At 37.9% G+C, this 23,651-nt stretch overlaps 1 protein-coding gene across 1 annotated transcript in view; it reads right to left on the bottom strand.

Annotated features, from left to right (window-relative positions):
* Nucleotides 1-3,663: 3,663 nt before the first annotated feature.
* The window catches only part of LOC124163051 (cytosolic carboxypeptidase 2-like), a 29,407-nt gene continuing 9,419 nt past the window's right edge, over nt 3,664-23,651 (bottom strand). The window contains exons 9-18 of the mRNA XM_046539835.1: nt 20,827-20,996; nt 19,632-19,791; nt 16,613-16,843; nt 15,356-15,447; nt 12,928-13,078; nt 10,757-11,099; nt 8,877-8,941; nt 8,413-8,473; nt 8,218-8,329; nt 3,664-4,850 (exon numbers count right to left, since the gene is read on the bottom strand). Coding sequence (XP_046395791.1) covers nt 3,929-4,850; nt 8,218-8,329; nt 8,413-8,473; nt 8,877-8,941; nt 10,757-11,099; nt 12,928-13,078; nt 15,356-15,447; nt 16,613-16,843; nt 19,632-19,791; nt 20,827-20,996 — 2,307 coding nt within the window. The 3' untranslated portion in view covers nt 3,664-3,928. The remainder of the gene's footprint in view (nt 4,851-8,217; nt 8,330-8,412; nt 8,474-8,876; nt 8,942-10,756; nt 11,100-12,927; nt 13,079-15,355; nt 15,448-16,612; nt 16,844-19,631; nt 19,792-20,826; nt 20,997-23,651) is intronic.

Raw genomic sequence — 23,651 nt, 5'->3', positions numbered from 1 at the left:
GGGCACTTGGATTTAGCCTTGCAGCCGCTTGCAAGCGAGGAATCACTGCGCGCGGTCAAAAATGTAGTCCCGACTTTAGTAAGTCATAATGAGGTTATTATGCATTTAATTTAGAAAATATTTGCATGGATGAATTTGACATAAAATTAAAAACATTTTAAAATTGCACGCGGTTAATTTTTCGATAAATCAAGCTCCAATATCAGATTCGCCTTAGAAATTTTTCATACTACCCATCGGAGCGAGTTTTCTCCCATCCGAACGGGAGAAAAAGGCCTTACGGGTTACACGGTGCATTAACCCGTACGGGTTAATGTCTAAATGTATGAACGCGAGAATGAACGGAAAAATTCACCGTGTAACCACCCCAAAATGTACAAATGCATGAACGCGTGAACGGAAAATAGAACCTGTTCTAATTTCGTTCATGCATTCGCACAAGTTGATAACAGAGCCACCTGGTGGGAAACGACACATTTAGTTGTTATCTGCAGGGCTATTCCACGGCCGTCTTGGCTATTCAGTAACTCTTTACGCGTATTTGTTCATTTGTACTGTATCGTAAGTGCTTGAATCCTACCACAAACTCACCATTTGCATCTACACTAATATTCGTATAGATTATCCCTGTATGTATGCCGGACATACCAAGTTTATGCCTATGGTATCTTATTGGCTCTATTATGCCGGAACAAAACAATCGATGAGGTTGTCACAGAGTTTTCAACACGACATTTGTGAAATACAACGGCTATCATACGACTTATAGAACACATTTAAACATAATTTATATCATACGAATTAACGACAATTCTACCTTTTATACGTCCGAGGTGGGAATGCGCTGGCCCACCACATAAATACGACTCACATTACGCAAGTTCATAAATCGACAAGACCTCTAAACCAACATCTTTTCCATCTACAGCAAATATCTTCTTAACTTTATGACCGTCCCGGACAAAAGTAGAACAAAGTATTAAAAATATCTACTCTCATACATCATCTACACTCAGTGAAACAGATGACAGAAAAATGTCTAGTAAACACGGCTTAAAAAACAAGATGCGTCTACAAATTTTCAGCCTAAGTATTAACTTTGATAACGGTTTGAAATAAATAGAGTGCTATTGACATATAGCATTAAGCGAGCGATAACGATAAATATTAAACATAAATAAATATTACTGGCAAGAAATGAAACAACTTCGGCAACTACAATGAAAACCACTGTTTACACGGCAGCGCAAATATATTACCAGTGCGTGAAATTTCCTGGTCCTACTGGAGACAACGAAAAGGGAATTATTTTCTGGTAGGTATCGTCTGCTTCCTACCTAATGATACTGTTTTCACATTTAAATTTTGCGCACTGTAAAGGGAATAAACAAAAACTAAACGCCTCGCGTTACGAGAAAATGTGTGAAAACTTGTGCGAACGCATGTACCGTGTAACCCGTGACCGCTCATTCATGCTCCTCGTTCACGCAAACGTCCATGAATTCAGACATGCAAACAGACACGCATTCATACATTAACCCGTACGGGTTAATGCACCGTGTAACCAGGCCTCAAAAGCTTTCCAAGAGACATGAAACATTTAAGCACAATTAAATGCAAATCAGATACATTCCCTTTTTAATAAGAAATACAAATTGGCAGCTGAATAGATGGGATTGCATTCAGATTAAAAATTAATGAGAACAATTAGAGGAAATGTTTTTTGGTAAGAGTAGAATAGCCAACTTTTGATTTTGAAATTAATTTCCTATGTTTTGGCAATTAAGAGCTTAAAATGCAAGATTGATCATGTCAGGTTACATTCTCCTCATCGCTTACCTGATAAGAACCCTCCTAGATGGAAAGACTCGATCCCATCTTGCTCAGAAAGAGTGGTTTTCAGGTCAATCATCATTCTTTCTGGCAGCCGAGGAGAATTTTTGTTTACAGCCCATTTGGTTACAAGGTGACCAGTATAATTCCTTTTGATTGCAAAAGAAATGTGAACATCCTTACTTAACTTTGATTCCACAAAACTCTGATGTTGAATGATGCAATCAAGAATTAGGAGAAATTTAAAAATCATTGAAAATTTCAAACAATGATAATTCATGGCAGACAGATGAGTAATTGAAGTTGTAAGAGATCAGAATAGTTAGAAACTAGCTGTGAAAGTTGGCGCTTCTGGACTTCTTTGCCGCTTGATGGATGCATTTATGGCCCTGAAGATCATGAGAGCGACGATAGCATCCTCAAAATAGATTAATGTGAAGAACGTCATTCTGCTTCGCAATGGGTTTCCCATTTGAAGTTTGAACCTTCCACAGGTCATGATCTCCAGATATGCCTTCCCATAAAATGAGGCAAATAAAATTTTTAATAGGGCTCTCATGATACTACAATGACGAACCAATGTTGATAAACCACAACCCAATCTTCCCTGCCTAATTCAGGAATCAGGCTATTTAACCATCTACCCATCTCAGTCAGAATGACCTGTTTATCTAAATTCAAGCATGTTTCACTAATGGCTAGCATTTCATGCATTATATTCTATAGGTAAATTTTTCACCCATAACACGGGTGATATTGTATTCTGATATGCAACCAATAACCTGTGATTGTTTGAGATTTTTCTTGTATATTTATAACAATTGATTTTTTTCTGACAAGGTCTGTGTAACTTCTTTTTTCCCAAATATCATTAATTTGTTTTTTTTTTCAGGTTGACAATGTGTAACACCTTGCAGAATAATAGGAACACCAGCTGATATCCCAGCACACTTACATCTCTAGTACAAATTACCATGCACCACATGCCATTTGGAATTATTTGAACATTTAAAAGAGAAGTAGATGTTGAGTTGTATTGATTATTAAAAATATTTTATGAACTATACCATTTTTCTGAACTGACGGCGGCTGACCTTGAGCGTGCTCGAAACCCACCCACTCTTCTAGCCAATCACAGAAGAGCGACAGGAGAAAGTGTGGAAGAACCCGCAGTCTCTCTCCGAACTCCGTGCAGTGCACATCGCTCTCCAGCTAGCAGTGTTGCCAAAATCTTATGAGATCGTACAGCGCTCATTCTGCCGCCCCCGAAAGTACCGTTATTCCCTAGGCTGGCAACGCCGATCAGCCGGATGGAGGTGAGCGGAGGGGAAATGGGAAGGGGATCGAGGGGAACGGAGAGGTGGAAGGGGCAGTGTTTCTCATTGGCTAGTTTCTATTTTCCACCCAGCCGCCGTCAGTTCGGAAAAATGGTATAGTAATCAATTATGATGATATTCATACCACAGACTAAGGAAAAAAGGGTTCCCTGAGATGAGCTGATCCACTATATAGGTACTGTATTCCTCTGAATATAGTCCCCCCCCCCCCCTAATTTTGAGGCTTGAGTTTCGGGAAAAAATTTAAAAAATGGGTTTGAATATAGTCCCCCCTTAACTTTTTCTACGGGCATTTTTGGACAAAAAGGGGGGGGACTACATTCAGACAAATACGGTACGTATATGTTATTTGCCATAACTTGATGAGGAAATCCCTCCCTAATTTTTCTACTCTACACAAAGAGACAAAAACAAGACTGCATTTGCAGAGTAATGGGGACTGATAACGACATGTTCACGAAAACTAAGAATCAAAAACAATAAAAAAACCACATTAAATGTAACAAAATTCCTATATTTTGAATACAAAATTTCATATCCTATTGAAACAGTACATAAACTTATTGACAATCAAACGTTGTTAAAAACTCCCGCTTCAAACTTCAAAAACTCTATATAAGGCCAGTCAAACATTTCACTCACTTAACCAAACACAAAACAAAAAATGCCCACCGGACCTCGGACACTAGACTTCGGCACATCATTATAAAATACTAGTGCAGAAAAATTGAATTTCCTAAAATCCCTTCACGTAATTTTCACTTCTCTGCTTCTGTGATTTCTGATATTTTCTTTGAGCTTTTTATCGACCCAGCCTTTCTTTTCTTTTTCTTTCTCCGCTTCTTCCTCTTGTGTTCTCCAGCTACTGTATCCTCCCTATCAGTCCTCTCCAAGCCTACGACTTCTTCATCCTCTCCCAGCTCACTCTCATCGGCTACGACACCATCGCCAGCGAAACCACACTGCACCGCAGTGACTGCCAACCCACCAGCCTTGAATTTCACCTTAGTCTTCCACTGGTCGTTCATGACAGGAACCAGTGATAGGGATCGAGAGGTTAACTTTTTCGGAGGATCGTAAGACACTCCGCCAGGCTTTGGTGTCTTTGGTCGATCAATCTTTTGCCTGCTGGGTTTGCTCAACGCGACTGGCTGCTCATCCTTGCGCATCGGACTGCTCTTCACAGCCCGAACTACCTTTCCGAGAGCACTGTCATCCTTGTTTTTCTTCTGGAACCCAACGCGCCACAGTTTTCTCTTATGCTTTTGCCGCCGCGTTTTCTTCTGACGATATGATTCATCAGGGTCATCAAGGTCACTGTCGTCGTCTTCATCGTCCCCCTCCTCAACAGCAGTGGGGACGTCCCAATCCTTGTTGGATACAGGCTTCTTTGACTTGGACTTTAATGGCTTGGCACTAGCAGGAGCCTGTAATTCTTTGGAACCTTTCTTTGCCTTTGACTCCTCATTCCTTCCAATGAGTGATGCTTTCCTGCTAAGCGACACAGGCTGCGACTCTCTTCTCTCGACAAATGGCCTGCATGAGGGTGGCAATCCCGAACCAGGCCAGAGCTTTTGCCACAAAAAAGAATAACGTGCAGAAGATTCAACACTCATTTCATTTGAAGATATGCTCTGAGCTCTGCCATTAGGGAACCTATTTTTTGGTTCCGAAAAAGACCTGAAATGAGAGTAAACATATTAATTCACTCTTCCTGAGCCAGTAATTGTTGCAAAGTATTTCTGGGCTTACCACAAGACATAAGCCTTGACAAATTAGCAATAAGTAGCGACCAAAAACATTGATAGTAATAAAAGAGTGGCAATCCCAAGAAGAATTCTTGAGTATGTACCTTGTGCATAAGCCACAACCATTTGAAAGCAAAATAAAAAAGCAAATCCATGTTAAATTAAAGTTTTACCATGATGTAACTATAGGACTATCCCTAGGTACCAGCAGGGGTGAATTTAGAGTGGGGGGGGGGGGGTGACAGGGGTCATGACTCCCACCAAATTTTATCAAAATTTTGAAATTTTTTTTAGTTTAATATTTTTGTGTCCTTGTAAAGGAGTAGAGGGAGTGTACATGCAAATGCATGGCTACAAGTCCCATGCATGAGAGAAGTGTGAGTGGTATTTATCATAGATCGAAGCGATCCCCCCAAAAAGATTTACAAAGGAGAACATCCTTTATCTCCTGAGGGGAACTCCATACTCCCCGGACCCAGGTTATGACCCTCTCCCCCAACTTCGATGCTGAATCTGCCCATGTGTACCAGATACTAATATAATTTAAAAGATACATAAATTTATAAGTCGAATGATAGCAATACTAAACCAGAGATAAAATCAATAATCTATTGATATATGGGGAAAGGGAATGGGCAAAAGAGACAGAAACTAGTGGCATGATGAGTGAGAAAGGATAAATTGTGGGAGAAGGAAAGTGGAAGGAAGAATGAAAAATAATACCTGGAGAGAAAGCAAATAGCAGTGGGCAATTGACAGTATTGTTGGCATGCAAACTTTTTTATTCACCTACGGTTCACTCCCGATCATCCAGGCTAACGATGGAGAGAGATGGCATGAATAATCGGAAAACACGGATAACCCAAACTTTCAGTTAAATGTCTTGTAATGCTCAGAATTTACATACACCAAACAGTATATTATTATTCATGCCATTATAATGCTATTTTAGAGTGCTTCTCGGACTCAATGAGAGGTTTCTCTGCCAGTTTGCAAACTTCTTAGTGGCGATAACATGGTTGTACTTGTATTATTAATGCTCCATGTAAGGCCTGGTTTTGAAAACCACACATCCGTGGCTGCGTGATCACAGATACAGAAAAGTGGTTTGCACGAACGCTTCAAAACCACTGCTCCACGTCAGAAACTACACTGTTAGGCACCATGCCTCGTAGTCACGTCTCACACAAGCTGCCAAGGTTGCAACTGCTCTGGGACGTGTATCTGTAATCACAGATCATGGTCGTGCACTGCGAGGCTCGGAAAACAGGAACACGGTGCTCCCGTGAATGCAGCTAGTGCACGATCGCTTCCGTTTAACAAAGGGGATTCTAACAGAAATAATAAGCCTGGTGTATCCTAGCATTAATGCAGTAATTCTGATGTTTTTCAACAGATTTAAAAAAAATAAAGATTGCAGAAAAAATTGAGTGAGAGTGAAAATTATGCACGGATAATCTGCAACCCCGATAAACCGCAGCTAGATAATCGGGAGTCTGCTGTTTATATGTCAAATGTGTTTTTTATAGAAAAATGAATCGGGCACGAATGAAAGACTTGACAAGCATCACAAGCAAGGATGTATACCATTCATGCTAGCAAATATGAGGGCTATTCGCACAGTAACCTCCGTTTGCTCGCAGAGTGTAAAGTGGAGGGGGTAGTGCTGCATCAGCGCACAAGGCAGGTCAGTCAGAGTACAGTCGTTGAAGGGTGAAGGTCGTCTGAGCATTAGTTGTTTTTTGATTGCTTGTCATAATGTGTACTACAATAGAAAATCCCACTAAGTGTGAAGTGCATGCTGTTATTTGTTTTTTCACAGCTGAACAATGTTTGGCACCAGCAATTCATACGGAACTTTGTGCTGTGTATGGCCCAAATATTATGAATGAAGGATTTGTTCGGGAATAGGTTTATGCATTGCTTGTCTCCCAGCAATTTGAGGATGATGAAGAGCTCAAAAATGCAGTCGCTGGATGGCTCAAGGCACGCGTGGGAGATTTTTTTGCAGAATTAATTTTCAAAGTTAGATTTTAGGTATGATATGTGCTTAAATGTTCATGAATATTTAGTTTAGACATACTAGTTTTCAGTTTCCTAGGTTGATCGCCACTTTACAATCATTACATCTAAATAACAAACAGAGTGTTTATGTAAATAAAGAAGGAACACCTCATATATCACCCAAAAAAACAATTTCCTGTGGAGTTCCTCAGGGATCGGTTCTGGGTCCAGTGCTCTTCCTAATATACATAAATGACATCCCAAAGCTGCTGCATTCCATGCCAAATACACTCCCCATACAGTATGCTGATGACACAAATGTCTTGGTGTCAGCCTCTTCAATTGATAGCCTGGTGTCACGGGCTAACAGTATTGTCAACCTCTTACAAGAATGGAGCAATAACAATTTTCTTCTTCTTAATAAAGAAAAAACAAATCTAATCCATTTTGTTAACAAAAATAAGCCTTCACCAGACATTTCAGTGTCTCTTGACGGTACAATGATTCCCCGGAGCAACAAAGCCTCCTTCCTGGGGGTTACCCTTGATAGCAGTCTAAGTTGGGACAGCCATGTTTCCAGTCTACGTACAAAAACTCTGTGCAGTGTGCTTTTTGGTTCGCTCGATTAGGTTAACAGTTAACAATAAAGTGCTAATCTCAATCTATTACCGTGAATTCTATTCCCACGTTATTTATAGCATCCTTTTTTGGGGCCCTTTTCCCTGTGCTCATGTTGTTTTTAAAATACAAAAGAAGATAGTGAGATTGATGTGTAGTGTAACCCTTAGAGCTCCATGTCGCCCTCTTTTCAAGAAACTCTCCATTCTCCCAATTCCGTGTGTTTACATGTTAGTGCAATCATCTGTGCTAAACGCAATCTTGGTTTGTATGCTACCAACGATAGTATTCACGACCACTACACCAGGAACTCTAGCAATTTACATGTAAAGTTCATCAGAACCAGTAAAACTAGCCTTTCCCCCCTTAACATGGGACTACTACTATACAACAAGCTTCCTATAAACATTAAGAGCTTGGAAAAAATGTCTAGTTTTAAATTTAAGGTGAAGGAGTTCTTTTTGATACATTTATTTTATTCTATTGACGAATATTTAACTATGTAAATATGTTCTGTATGGGTAATGTTTATCATTATTTCCTTAAATGTCTTTTTTTGTAACTAAACATTGACGTGCCGTGTATCATGGAACATGTATGTACCAAGATCTCCAGGCAAATAAATATTATTATTATTATTATTATGCATATGTAGCAGATATGCATGATAAATATACCTGCTTGCTAGCTGTCCTCTCTGGCTGAGTGACCTCGTTATTCTGGGCCTGTCTTCAGATATTTTACTTCCCGGAACAAGTAAATTTTGAGGTAACTTGGATGACTCCTCACCTGCAAGCAAGAGTCATGAGCAGTCCATGGCGGGTAAAATGAGCATCTAAATTGCAGGAATTAGCACGATAATCTCAACTTACTCTTTATTTCTTTTATTTCTACTGTCTCAATGAGATCAATTGATAATTGTCCTTCATACACCTGAAAAATAAGTAATACAAAGAATATTAAATGTTATACAATTTAGCTTTAATTTTTCAATATCCATTTATTCCAAAATTGAAGGTTTTCTATTCCTGATGACTATTAAAAATTTAATTTCATGAGCATCCTCTTGCAATCCAGCCATGGATCTACATATACAAATAGTTTCAAATGCATACGAATTCTCAATAAAAAGATTGAATAAACAGATGAATCAGAAGGAATGAGATTAGCAAAATAAACATTAATTAGAATTGTTCATTCAATTATTTTTAAAATATGAAAATTTGAAACTAAATTACATTTTCTGAAGTATAAACAACAGATTCAATACTAATTTCTGATAAAAGTCACAGACAATATTGACAATGAGTAGACAAAGTCAGAGTCAATATTTTACCTGAGCTTGAGTTACAATTAACTCTGGTGGCATCCTTATCTGCTTGGTCTGTCCATCTTTGAGCCCTTAAATATAGAAAGGGTTCAAATTGAAATTTCATTAAAAAAAAATTTATTTATCAATACTTTTTGCTTTCAGTTTAAACTATAGCATGAATATCCTATTCACATTATCATATCTTGAGAGAAATAAAATTTATATTAATAATTATTATTACATATACAGTAAAACCTCTTTACATCGTAATGGAGGGGACCAAAATTTGGGCAATTTGATGTATGGAGGTTCACTATAGAGAGGTTTTAGTGGTAGGCACCATTTTTTCATATCCCTGGGAAATGAATGGTGCTACTGTCTTTTAAGCCATTATATTTATGTGTTTAAACACACATGCATGCATCAGTGAACATATACATATTTATTATTTAATATTTACAGAAAGCGAACGCTATCGCATGATTTTTACTATGATTCGAGAGAAAGTGATTTGATCTTTCTCAATTCAACAGTCACTTTAAATGATTGGGATAGTCGGATACCTTTTTTCTTATCTACTGCTAGGTACGCTCTCATACTGAACAAAATGGCCACAACTAATGATTAACGTGAAAATTACAGCATAATAAGGCATATAAGAAAAAAAAGAGTGAAACATTGCTGAAAATGTCATTCCATGTACGTAATCACAGCTGCATTAATGATCTCTTGTTGTCTCGGTACGTTTTGCAGAGGTAGTTAGGCCGTCTCGGGGGCATCTCCTTGGTATGATATGTGGAGGTTTTTCGATATAAAGAGGTTCACTACAAAGAGGTTTGCCTAAAAATTTACATGTAAATCAGACGGGACCGTAGGGGTGATATGATGTATGGAGGTTTATGATGTAAAGAGGTTCACTACATAGAGGTTTTACTGTATCATTCACTCATTGGTAGGGATATGCAAAAGGTGAGGTTATTTTATAGTCATTATTGGTGATATATTTTTACAAAAGCGATGTTATTTTGCCTTGAAATTGGTGTTATTTTAACGGCAAAATATATTATGTTGATTGAGAGCCATGCTTTCAGTGGCCCACCCAATGCCCTAAATTTAGGATATTATTGACCGGGGATAATTTAAGCAATGACATAAATGGAGTATTGACTGATTTCACCTATTTTACACATTTTATCCTTCGTGTATCCATATATCCAGCTTACATAGAGAGAAAAATTACTTTTAAATGTCTGTGATTTCAAATGAAGTATTGCTATTGCGACCAAATTGTCTTCTTTCAGATTAGTTCTCTTATCTGTTAACACAGTGCTATAGCAAGAAAGAAATCTTTCTGAGTCCACATTTGAAGAGGGGGTCCAAATTGCTTAAAGGCACTTAGATACAAACGATGTCTCAGAAAATTTGAGCTCCTGCATTGCTTTAATTATGTCTACTGAACCCTGGGAATTTTGCTTTTGTAGTAACTTCTGTAATTCTCCCAACTCCAACATAAACTTCTCTGTCTCCATTGACTAGAAGCCATTAATTTTTTGTCTTTTAAGCCAGGGTTCACGTCAGTAGTCGGAACTTGCTTAGGTCTTCCACCTTCAGAGAACTAAGTTTGGTTGATATGCCTTTTAAGCCATCTTCATAAGTATTGACTTTACAGCAGCTGCTTCAGAGGTTGTCATGTTTTGCAAATGTAATAAGTGGTTTTATCAACAAAAAAAGTACCCTTATGAATATTCTCGAGGCTCCTTTTTAACTTCCTTAACTCTTTTGAGACGGTGGAGTTCTCTCCTTAGCATGAATGAAGGACTGAGTCCCAAGGGACTCTTCCGTCCCCTCTGTGTGGAGCATTTACGTTGGACATTTGTTAAGAAGGGTCTGACATTTATCATTACCTTTAGTGATGGCTGTCACACATGAATTGGGAGTGGGACGCAGCTGGCCCTCTGATCCTCTGGCTGCCATTTTGCGTGCCCAAAGCAACGGATGGTGGTTTCCCTGAGAGCCAGCCCCAGATGGATTGCTGGAGCCACGATTGATGTTAGGAAGGGACTCAGGCTGCTCACCAGAGCCTTCCTCCACCGCTGCAACGGAGGCATTGCTATCGGCTGGAGGCTCCAGGGTTGCCTGAGTCACTGACAGGGTGGGTCTCTGAGCTGCATTTCCGCTAGCGACGATCCCTGTTCTTCCCTGGTTGTACCATGCAGAGACAGATTCACTTGACTGTCTCCTCACCAACTTAAGGGGAGGATTTATCCTCAGTTAATAAATTTAATGAGAGCAATGCCTTCCAAACCAAGAATCACACAAAAGACTCTAGGCTGGCAGGGAAAATGCATTGAAAACTTAGGCACACATAATATGACAAAGAGATTTTCACTCCAAAAGGCATAGAATGGTATGAATGGCAGAATAGTGCATGCTCAAGAGGAGTATGGCAAGACAAACCTTTCACATCAATTAGTTACATTTCAAAAAACTCAAAAAACTAGTTCTGACTCTCTTAAACAGTCAAAGCAGTTTATAACACAAACATGCTTCAATTTTCAATCCTGATGGAGGGGATAGCGCAAAAAGATAATTTTGGGACAATGACTTATTTTGAGATGACATTTTGGGATTTTGACTCAATTCCTGATCATTTTCTTGGCAATTTTTGCATTTGTTTCTGTACCACTCTTTCTCTACTTTTGAACACATTTCAATGAAAAATTAATTGTTTTGAATAAGGATAGGTCAGTTCTAATTTTTTCACATTTTCAATTCCAGTCTGTTTCCTGGTATTGGTTCCAAGTTCCAGCTCATGGCCCTAGATCTTAATCAAGTTTTTCACTTTTATTTCACTAATTTTCAAAATAAGTTATTAAAGATTTTCTTAATGACATCATGAAAACTACCTAAATAACACACCAAGAAATCTACCAAGCAAATTGTTCCATAAAATCATTGCATTGAAGTTTATATAAATTATGCTCAGGAAAATTTTTCTAAATGTATCTCTGGCAAATTATTTTGGAACACATTCTTCTCGACTTTGCTTCAGACTTTGGTTCTAGCCTCAAGAATTGGTGGAACAGAAAAACCAGACCAACCCATCCCTTTGTTTGAGGTATAGAAGGGTAGGATAGGGGAGAAAGGGAGTGCTTGCTGGAATTGGTCAACCAAGCGTTGGGCAGATAATCCAATGAATGGTTCATAAAGTGACTGAAAAATGCCGGAAAATTGGTCTATCAGAACGCACTAACCTATGATTGAAATGGATTTTGACCTATTGGTCTAAAGTTTTTCAATGAGCTTCAGCCGAGGATATTTTGCATAAAAATTTCAGTAAAATGCATTTCATGTGTTTATTTAGACTATTTCCCACAGACAGCAGCAAGGCTAATTTAATGAGGTGCATAAACAATACAAACGCCACGAATCTACAAATATATGCACACCAGTTTCGGCAACAAAAATTAAGATGCTTAGAATTGACACTTAACAGGAGTTGATATGTAGAGAGAAGGTTTGAGTAACTCTACGATAATAAATCAAACAAATTATTTCATCACATAATGAAAACAGAAACATATAATAAATGAATGATTTGAATCAAAAGAAAAATTATCCTTTAAAATGAGGATGGCTCAGTTCTACTTTTTCGTTAGTTCTGAATGCAGGTTGGTACCTGGCATTGGTTCACTGTTCCAGCTATCTGTCCTCGATTTTAATAAAATGTTTCATTTAAATTGCTGAATATGAAAAATATAAGTATTTTTATAAAATCACTAAGAGAACTAACAAAAATAGCACATATTTAAGCTGTAAGTATGAACACCCAGGTGATTTTGAAAAATTCAATGCATTTCTTTTACTTACTTACTGAGTTCAACATTACATTTTAGTGGGAAAGGCTATATGTATAACAAATTCTATAATAGTAAATATTGTAATTACAACAGGAAGTGGAAGGGGTTTAGGAGGGAAGATATCGAGTGGAGGAAAGATTTTAGGTGACGACAAATCGATTTCAGACATGAAGATGGTGGCATTGAAACCTCTTATCAATTAAGTGAGAGATTACCTTAGGAACTGTTGATTTTTTCTCTGGCATTAATCTGTGATGAGAAGATATTGGAGATGATTGTGTATCCTCTTGAGTATCATCCTGGGCATCTAATTTCACCATATTCTCCTTTTCATCTTCACTAGAGCTGCTCGTATCACCATCATCACTTTTGTTTGAATGCAAAAAGAGAGTAAAATAAGTGTCCGATGCTATGAATCAAATGGAATGCAAGTGAATCCATCCACCAACTTGTCAAAAATTTTGCACTATGAAGTACACATTAAGTCTCCTGGTTTCCTAAGAGGTTGGTCATTGAAAACCAGAAGACTTTATGAATAGCAGTGAAGTTTTCTCGGGTTTCACACCGGGTCAGGTCCTCCATTTCTCCTTCCAACGTTCCTCCTAAAAATGCGAGGGGACTGGCAGCCAATCAGGAGACGCTGAACCGCCCTCAACCTCAGAATTATGTATATACATATACCCCAAGAATTTGAGGAATTGGTATTGGATTCCTGAATCCCTGAAGACGATGGGCGAGTTGTTCATCAAAACGTTGGAAGGAGAAATGGAGGACCTGACCCGGTGTGAAACCCGAGAAAACTTCACTGCAATTGTTCGCCGGGAAAAAACCAAAAAATATTACTTTATGAATATGTACCAGGTTAATTACCATTTTTAACCATTTTACCTTAACCATTTTAATTATCTTTCTATTTCAGAGAACTGGAACTAATTTTATCTAAACAAGGAACTGTAACAAATTTTTCATAAATGGGCAATGAACTCTGGCCAGGCAAAAATCAATTTTTGTGAATGGATTAAAAATAAATAACATATTCATAAAATAATTAAATGGAGTGAATAATAATGGATACAAGAAAACGATATGAGAATTCATTAAGAGAAACTACCCCATAGTGTAAAAAGAAATAATTGCAATATTGTACATGAATACATATATGTACTAATTTTGAGGTATGTAGGCAAATTTTTAAATTTGTGCAAGTGTTTTGTATGAACACCTTCAATTCCAACAAGTTGATGGCCAGAACTAATATTATGATGGTGGACCTCACAGTTCCCTGGATATATTGAGGACATCTGAAGGACCTTTACGAACATAACAGCATAAGTAATATAAGATAGATTTTTAAGGTGAGCTATATTTGGTCCCATGGGATAAAAGTAATGAAAAAGCTAGCGGAACAAAAGCTAGAGAGTTGTTTCAGGCTTAACTCTTAGACTGCGGGAACATTTTTAAATGTTTTGTATGTTGACTGCAGGAAAAATGTTTTTAAACGTTTCACCATTTCTTGACCACCCGCAACAGTTTCCCAAAATCTTTATAGCTGCCAGGGTGGAGGCCAAGCACACTTTCCCTCACTCTAGGGATCAGTGGCACAGCAAGGGGGGTGTTGGGGGTAAACCTCCCCCCCCCCCAGAGCTCTCTGAAATTTTTAAATTAAATCTATTTTACTCAATTGGATTAATATTGCTTATAGAATAGTGTGAGCATAAACAAAATATCCCTCAGAAGGCCGTAAAACTCAACATTTTGAACTATTTATCTTAAATGTTTTCTGGTGGAAGTCCCCCGCATCTACTGCTTATCCTGGCGGGTATGCCATACCCTCAGACACCCCAGTAATATTTGAGCCTGAAACCCCTCCTAGCCTTAACTCCTAGCTGCATAGGCGGATCCAGGGGGGGGGCACGGGGGCACGTGCCCCCCCCAGACCCTTAAAAATATGCTCGATTTTTAATACGGTCCCATTGTCATTTCGTTAGTTTTGTATAACAAGGTATCCTTGTGCCCCCCCCCTGAACAAAATCCTGGATGCGGCCTTGCTTGTGCCCCTCCCAGAAAGAAATCCTGGATCCGCCCCTGCCTAGCTGTGCCCCTGGTAGGGATCGCTAATGCGGCTCAACTCACCCCGGCCAGCCTTCATGGCAGGGGGTACTTCCCGCAATTTCCTATGATAATGCCCATTTTGTATTTTTTCCTTCCCACTTCACGCTGTTAACATGCCGACAACAAGTGCACATTAGTTAGTAGGATATAAAGAAGGGTTGCCCCAGATTATAAGGGTTCACTCCTTGCAAAAAACTCTGCCAGGCTTGAGAGCAAAATATTTCTTGGTTCTCTCCTGCAGAGGATGGTAGCTAAAATCATGTACTGCCACAGCTTAAGGGCTAATCTCGCGGAATTTTAATATATAAGTAAATTAAAATTGGTACCTATTTGTGGAAAACTGCCAGCAACTTTAAATTTGCTAATACTATGTTAGAATTCCATGAGAATAACTCTGAAAAACTCTTCTCTTTCTTATTGGCAATCCAGACAGAACGTTTTTCTTGAATGGACTACCAAGTGTGAAAAATGGAAAAAAAATTAATTTCTCTCTCGACCAAAATGTGCATTCAAATTTGCATAAGCAAGTACCTTGAATAATCAGATAGTATGATGTTGGTTGGTTCATCAGCATTGGAACCCTCTTCCAGCAGTCGGGTAACGATTTTATTTCTCAGGCGTTCCTTCAAAATCAAACCTAGGAAGAAAAATGAAATAATGACTGAAAAGTTAGACATCACAACTGCAATTAGTATAGAGGTTTATTTTGCTACACAATATTGTTTTAATGCCAAATCAATTAGTTAAGTCGACAAAAATGCATGCTTACCAATCATTGTTTTCCAAAGAGTGTGCATGAAATCAAAAGCCACAAATGAATTAACAGTCAATTTTAAACCATAACAAAAAAAAGATAAATGCGATGGTGGTTGGCGTAACATGGTGAAACTCCTTCATGATGCACAAAGGCTAAGAAAAGACTTAGCTGTTTCACAAAATAAAATATATTTGCGACCGGTTTCGATACAGCGTATCATAGAAACCGGTCGCAAATATATTTTATTTTGTGAAACAGCTAAGTCTTTTCTTAACCTTTGTGCATCATAAAAAAAGATACATAGTTACCATGATACAAAATGAAATATAAATGCAATGATACGACAAAATATTACTCATTGATTCATGTGACTAAAATTATCACGTTAAAGAAATCAAATTACTCTTCTACTTTACTTTTTCTATAAATTTTAATAGTGATGATTCCTTTTTTGAAGTAGTTTTGATTGTACATAATACACTCAATAATTTAGAAAAAAGTTCAAAAAATGGCTAGGTACTAGAAAAAGAGGAAGTTGATACACATTTAAGCTAATCAAATTGTATTCAGATTATCAATATTTCTCCTTTCACATTATGTACTATGTTTTTGCAGCGTGGAAAAAGTATGCAACATGCATTTGGTTTAAATCTAAAATTACCGGTGAAATCACATTAGCTGATTAGGAGTAGGAATACAAGAGTATAATCTACAAGAACTTTCTGTGACTCCCTCCCTCCACATTTAAGGATGTAATAATATGCAAATCTATTGCTACAATTGTAAAGAAAATTTTCAATATGTCTACAAATTATGGCTGCACAGGTGTGTTGGAGCAATTTTACAATTAAATCCTCACCTCACCTCATTACTTAGCTCAAAAATCTCAACACTTTATTTGAGCATTATTATATTTTCAAGATGATGTTGGTCTTTGGACAAATTTCACAAGGTAAAGAAGTGGAGAATTAAACCATAACGAAGTCACTGTAATGAGGAAAAAATAGCATGAAATATAACTACTGCTATACCTTGCTGGGATCCTCATCACAGAAATCCAGAAGAGTATCACAGAAATGCCTTCCCATTGCTTCAAGATCAGCAGTGGAAAAATGAGTTCCATACCGGCGACCAGCAAGCCGTGAACCACCAAATGAAGCCTCCATTGTGTAACTGTTATTCACTCCCATGGACCAGAGGACAACCCTGCCAGTGCCTTCTTTATTCCTTTGTATTCTGAACTTGCAGTTTTCAAAGGAGAACTAGAAGAGTACATAGGGTCATTAGCAATCACCATGATTAAATCACTTCTACACATTAGTAAGCACATTAATAGTACCCCCTCACAAGCATCGTGCATAAAAATGTGTTCTGATGCTATGAATGGTTGAATATTCTTATCATCCAAATATGCCCGTACTCTAACAAAGACCTCTCGCCCATCAATGAAACCCGTAAAAAATTAGATTCTTGAAATTTTCGCATCTTACCAATCATCTCATGCTAAGGGATATAATATAGAGTCAAAAAAATTAAGAATCCCACCACTGTCACCTAATGCCAAAAACTACCATTGACGAAGTGTCAACTTTGATTGGGCCAAATTGAACCACATTCTGCACCACTTTCCTCAGTGAGACAAGCTTTTGACTCCCATATACTCCACCTTCAATCCCTCACTCCCTCCATTTCAAATCCCCCGAGTCCCTCCTCCTGCTTCAACCTCACAAATCACAAAGACACTGGGCCATGTCAATCTCCAATTCGACTAGGCTGATCTTAGCCTCATAGCCATTACAATAAAAGCACAAGTATAATATGGAAAAGTACACTTCAAGACTATTGATAACATATTATTTATTTACAATTTATTGAAAGCAGCTTACAATTTTTTTCTGCTGATCAAAGTCCTCTGATCACTGGAGCAGACAGCAAAATAAAAATAATACATTCCACACCAAAATGTTAGGGGAATCATTATGTTTTACATGGATAAATATATGTATTTAGTTGTTTGGATAATATTGCTGAGGTTTTGAAATGCATCAAAATAAGATAATGATAGTGGAAAAGGCAATAGCTGCATTAATTATAAAATCATGGTGATTTTGATATAACCTTGTGCATGCCTGCATTACAAATTTGAAAATCCTGGTGTGTATGAAAACAAAAAATGTGAAGGTTACAATATAGACTGAAGGAGGGTAAAAATTAGAGATGTGCGAATAGTATCCGCGAATACTCGAATACCTCGAATATTAGAAAGTATTCAATATTCGAGGTTTCGAATAGTTATGCGAAAAGTACCGCCTCGAATACCTCGAATACTTTGAATTTCTCGTCATGCACTGTCGCACGCACGTCGCTGGTAGATGACTCGGAAAAATATAGAGAACTATAGTCGTTTAGTGCTCGCTGCGCCGTTTTACGCAAGTTGACGAATTACATCAAATTCGTGGATTTTAGCGGTGAAAAGAGTTCGACGAGGGGAACTGAAAATGGTCGGGTGAAAAAATCCGAAAATCCCCGATTCCCCCCACCAGGAGAACCTCAGTGCCGTGGGATAGCAACCTTAGGGCATTTCCCACGATCCGCTATCCCCCTCCATTCAGCACTTGCCTCACCCACTCTGACGCTTTCCTCTTCTCCGAAATCAAACAAAAGGTCCCAGCTCGCGCAGGGATCGCATTACGAAGACCCCTGCTTCGAAATAAATATCGAGTTACGAGAACAATAAAAACGTGTTTCACGCCCTCCCCCCTTTTCTCACCCACTGACCTTTTTCTGGCTACCTGCTTCGAAGTTCCCCATTTCTGGAGGTCAACAGCTGTGTGAGTACCGTGGGATACTTACATTAGCGCATTTCCCAAGATCCGGTATCCCTCTCCATTCAGCACTAGCCCCCCCTCTGAGGCTTTCCTCTTCTTCGAAATAAAAAAAAGGTCACAGCTCGCGCAGGGGTCATATTACGAAGACCTTAGCTTCAAAAAAATACCAAGTTACACGAGAACAATAGAAACGTGTTTCGGGCCCTCCCTTTTCTCTCCCACTGACCTTTTTTTCCTACCAGCTTCGAAGTTCCCCATTTCTGTGGAGGTCAACCGCTGCATGAGTCATCTATTAGCACAAAAGGTGTCTAAGAATGACTTTCGTCAATTGATGTTACACCTTTATTGAATTGAAATATTAGTACTGTGCGCGTAATTTCAAAAAGAATAAGACCAAACACGACGTATTTCTGAGTTTATTTAAGCATTTTACGCAAAGAAATAAATGTCAAAATATGACAGAGACTTAGCATTCTGGCGAAACTCGATATGAGCAGCAGAGCTTTTCGGAAGTTGATGCGGTATTTTTTTCGGAAAACATATATCAAGTTACAATTTATGAGTGGTTCTATAAATCTTTATTGTTACAGTCCCAGACGAAGGGATATTTTCTCAGGATATTTGGTTTCTCCCTGATAGCAATTCCAATTCATCTTCTTATCTCGTGAGAACTCCCAAAGATGGACTGAAAATAATTGAAGAAAATCCGGTGGAAAAGAGCTTGTATTTTGCAAAATGCCTCAGATTGTCAGCTAGCACTTGGCAGCAGGAGTGGGGGTAAAGCGATGTTAGTTGAATTAATTATATCCCCAATTGTTTCCATAAAATTAAAATATTCATTAATCAGCTAAATTCCTGTTCGAATCATTTAAAGGAAATCAAAATTACTCCCCAAAATCTTGTGTTGCCTGCTGCATAGGCAACCTAGTCAAACATACCAGCATTCATCATTTGGTATTCGAGGTATTCGAAATTCGAGGTATTCGAATATTCGAGCAATGATTTAATATTCGAATTCGATATTCGAATTCGAGAAATCTGCTATTCGACCCATCTCTAGTAAAAATACATGAATAATCAGAAAAAATACTATGGATGAATGTTTCTTGAGTCTTTTTTAATTAATGCTTATGCATCTTGATATTATTGGAAGAAGTCGCATCAAATCACAAACAACATTAAGTTATGTATATGGCATAAAATAAATGATGTCAAAGATCACCTTGTCCGCTGCATTCTTGTGCAACATGAGAGGAAATACTTGTTCTTTCAGAGTCCTTTCAGCTACTCTCTTACTTTCACAGCCATAAATGAACACATTATGTTTCCGGGAGTGGGCATGGAGATCACAGTACATCACAATTCCACAGTCATCGAGCAGTCTGAAACAAGGCAAACAACCGAGTTCAAAATATCATCTGGTCACTTTGGTTCAGAATTTTGAGAACATTTTTCATTAAGATCAGTGGAAAATAGAATAAACAGTGACAATTAAAGGCTTCAATAGATTTGGAATTATTAAAGACACTTTTCTGTTGAAAATGCTCACCATATTAATTAACCAAATCAACAAGATGTTTGTAGCTAACTTACACGCCACATTAATAATGCACGTAATTTAACCTTTCCCTTGGGCTAAAACCTTGTTGCAGTGGAAAGTCTAGGGTATTTCTAGAACCCCTGGAGCTCTGCTGGGCTGAGGGAGTAATGCTCAATTACTCCCCATAGGGTCAAATGAAGTAATAGTTCTTTTATTAACTTTAGGTAAGCCTAAAACCATCGACAGGGAATTTTTGTATCATGCCCTGATTGTACAAAAGGGTAGGTATAGCTATATTGGTGTTGCTAGGCTGACTCTTATCTTAAAGTTGATATATCATGGCATTTGTAAACGTTTTTGTCAAAGTAGGCTGTTTCTTTAAAATTTTATACATGTTAAACTGTCAAAATGTGTACATACTGCAAACTTATTTCCCATTACCAACAGTGGAAAATTCAATTTAGAGGTAAAATTTTAATTGAGAAAAATATCAGAAACCTTGAGGATTTATTTGCAAAGGCAACCCTAAAAAGTGAAACATACGTTGTTGAGTAGTAGAGTTGTTCAAAATTGGGATCTGCTGCAGTATTAATCTAAGTCGGATGTGCAATATTCCTTGACTATGTGAAGTACACCAAGGTCACTTATAATCTCTGGCCATGAGTATTTAGGGGACACAACAAATCACATTTTTCTTGGGATATGTGATGGCTAGCAATAAATAAATCATGAAAAATTTGTTTAGAAACATATTTGATAAAATTTGTGTAGATTTGTACTTAAAAGAATATACAGGTAGTCCCACTTTTACAGATTTTTTTTTCCATCCACTATTCATGAGATGCTCATTAAAGCGCAAAGCTTCAAGTGAACTTACCTCCTGATCATCACTTTTGTGTACCAAATGGAGGGGTATGTCTCCCGAATCACAGTTCTGTACTGCCTGTTCAAGTCCCTGCCGGTGAGTGAGCATCGGTTATTGCCAACAATTACCCCATCAGGGTTGAGCATAGGAACAAGCTTAAAGATGAACTTCTCTCTCAGCTCCTACAATGAAAGTTGGTTCTGATATTAAAAAATGTGCAACTCACCAAGGCATATAGCAGACTACCGATTATACCGTGGCGGTATATCCGTGTAGCGGATTATTCGTGCATGATTTTCACGCTCAATATTTTCAGTGATCTTTATAAAAAAATGAAATCAGAGGCAAAACTGCATTTCATTGGAATCACTGCATTTGAATGCTAGAATACAACAGGCTTATTATGTATTTCCATTAGAATCCCCTTCGTCAAACGGAAGCGATCGGGCGCTAGCTGCATTCATGGGAACTCCTGTTCCTGTGTTCCTGTTTTCGAAGCTTTGCAGAGTGCGATCGTGCTCCATGATCATAGATATAGGTCCTGCCGCAGTTACAACCCGGGTAACATGCATGAGACGCTACTACGTGGTGCCTGAAAGTGTTGATTTCTGATGTAGCGCACTGGTTTTGAAGCATTTGTGCAAACCAATTTTCTGCATCCGTGATCACGCAGCTGCGGATGCGTGGTTTTCGAAACCAGTGGATGGAGCCGTAATAGTACGAGTAAAACCTTGTTATCGCTGCTAAAAAGATCGCGAACTGGCGAAGAAAGCTCTCAATGAGTCCAGAAAGTACTCTAAAATAATAGAATCACTGCATACATAATAATACAGTAAAACCTCTACATAGTGAACCTCTTTACATCATAAACCTCCACACTTCATACCACCCCTATGGTCCCGTCAGATTTACATGTAAATTAATAGGCAAACCTCTGTGTAGTGAACCTCTTTATCTTGTAAAACCTCCACTTATCATACCAAGGAGACACCCCCGAGACTGCCTAACTACCTCCACAAATCGTACCGAGACAACTAGGGACCATTAATGCAGCCGCAATTACATACATGGAATAACATTTTCAGCAATAAATGTTCATGCTTTTTTTTCTTACACACCTTTAATGTGCTGTAATTTTCACATTAAAAATTAGTTACTGCAATTTTGTTCCATGTGAGAGCATACCTAACAGTAAATAAGAAAAAAGGTTTCCAACTATCCAAATCTTTGTAAGTGACTGTTGAATTAAGAGAGATCACATCGTTTCCTCTCGAGTCATAGTAAAAAATCACACGATAGCACTCACTTTCTGTTAATAATAAACATATGTTCACTAATGCATGAATGTTTGTTTGAACACACAAATACCATGGTTTATAAGACAGCAGTGCCTTTCGTTTCCCGAAGGATATGAAAAAATGGTGCCTATCACTAAAACCTCTCTATAGTGAACCTCCATTCATCAAAATTTTGGTCCCCTCCATTACGATGCATAGAGATTTTACTGTATATTGATTTTTTACATAAACTATGAACATTACATGACATTTACGTCAAAGTTTGGGTTATCCGTGTTTTCCGATTATTCCTTCCGTCACTCTCCATCATCAGCCTCGATAATCGGGAGTGTGCTTTGAAACACATAAACAATTTAGAGATAATTTGATTGTGATTGCCATTTGTCAACTCTCAGAGGAGATCACATGGAGCCAGTACTTATGAATCAGCACAGTTGGCAAGGTTTACAATTTCAGGCAAAAGGTGAAATGCTCTCGGTGGTCATCTTCAAGGCCACAACCAGTTTCTTGCTTCAGATTCTTATTTTTTTAATTCATAGCTTAAAATATTGAACAGTAAAACATGACTCATGAGAATCTTCAAAAAATAACCATAAGTCCAACGAGTATATGTATGTATCTCCAAATTATATTTGATGCCTTGCAATTTCAAAATTCCACTCGGGGGCTAGACTGCAACAGTATATATACTGTTGCAGTCTAGCCCCAGTCTAGCCCAGTTTCCATTTTTGGCTTCTATAGAAGCCAAAAATGGAAACATTTCGCAAATTTTAAGTTTCATGTTTATACAGAATTTTCAAAGAAAAAATTTACAAGTACTCCAGGGCTGAAGTGACATTACATATTTATAAGGAGGCTAAAACACATTCAAAATATCAAAATATTGATAAAATCGTAAGCATTGGTAAAAAATGATTAAAACATAAAATATGCATACTAGCATGAATTTTCAATTGCACACTAAAATTAAATCAACACTGACATTTTCACCTTTATCTATGGTAGCATAATCTGGGGTTGAAGTGCATGACAATATTTATAAGGAGGCCAAAACACATTCAAAATATCAAAATATTGATAACATCGTGAGCATTGGTAAAAAATGATTAAAACATAAAATATGCATACTAACACGAATTTTCAATTGCACACTAAAATTACATGAACACTGACATTTTCACCTGTATCCATGGTAGCGAAGGCAACACATCAGGGGGTGGAATCTGAGCAACAAAATACACCTAGCACCTAGTTTACACCATAATGCACTCGAATGATATTGAGAGCTAAGTTGATTTGGGTAGATCTCACATTGTCTCCCAACTGATTCAAAGGAATGAGAAGGGATTGTTCTGGTCAAAGATATCCATCCAATCAATAAGTATCCATAAGATGACAAAAAACTAACTGGAAAGTCTTAGGTATTTATTTTTTCTGACATTTGAAGTTTTTTATAGAAATCAAATACAGACCTTCTTACCATGTAGCAGAGGAATGGGTCAAATTACTCCTGGAAATACACAAGACTTGCGGCTCAGA

This window comes from Ischnura elegans, chromosome 7 (genome assembly GCF_921293095.1).
Source record: "Ischnura elegans chromosome 7, ioIscEleg1.1, whole genome shotgun sequence".
NCBI lineage: Eukaryota > Metazoa > Arthropoda > Insecta > Odonata > Coenagrionidae > Ischnura > Ischnura elegans.
Note: the sequence above shows the minus strand (reverse complement) of the source record. Positions and strands in the feature narration are given on the sequence as shown.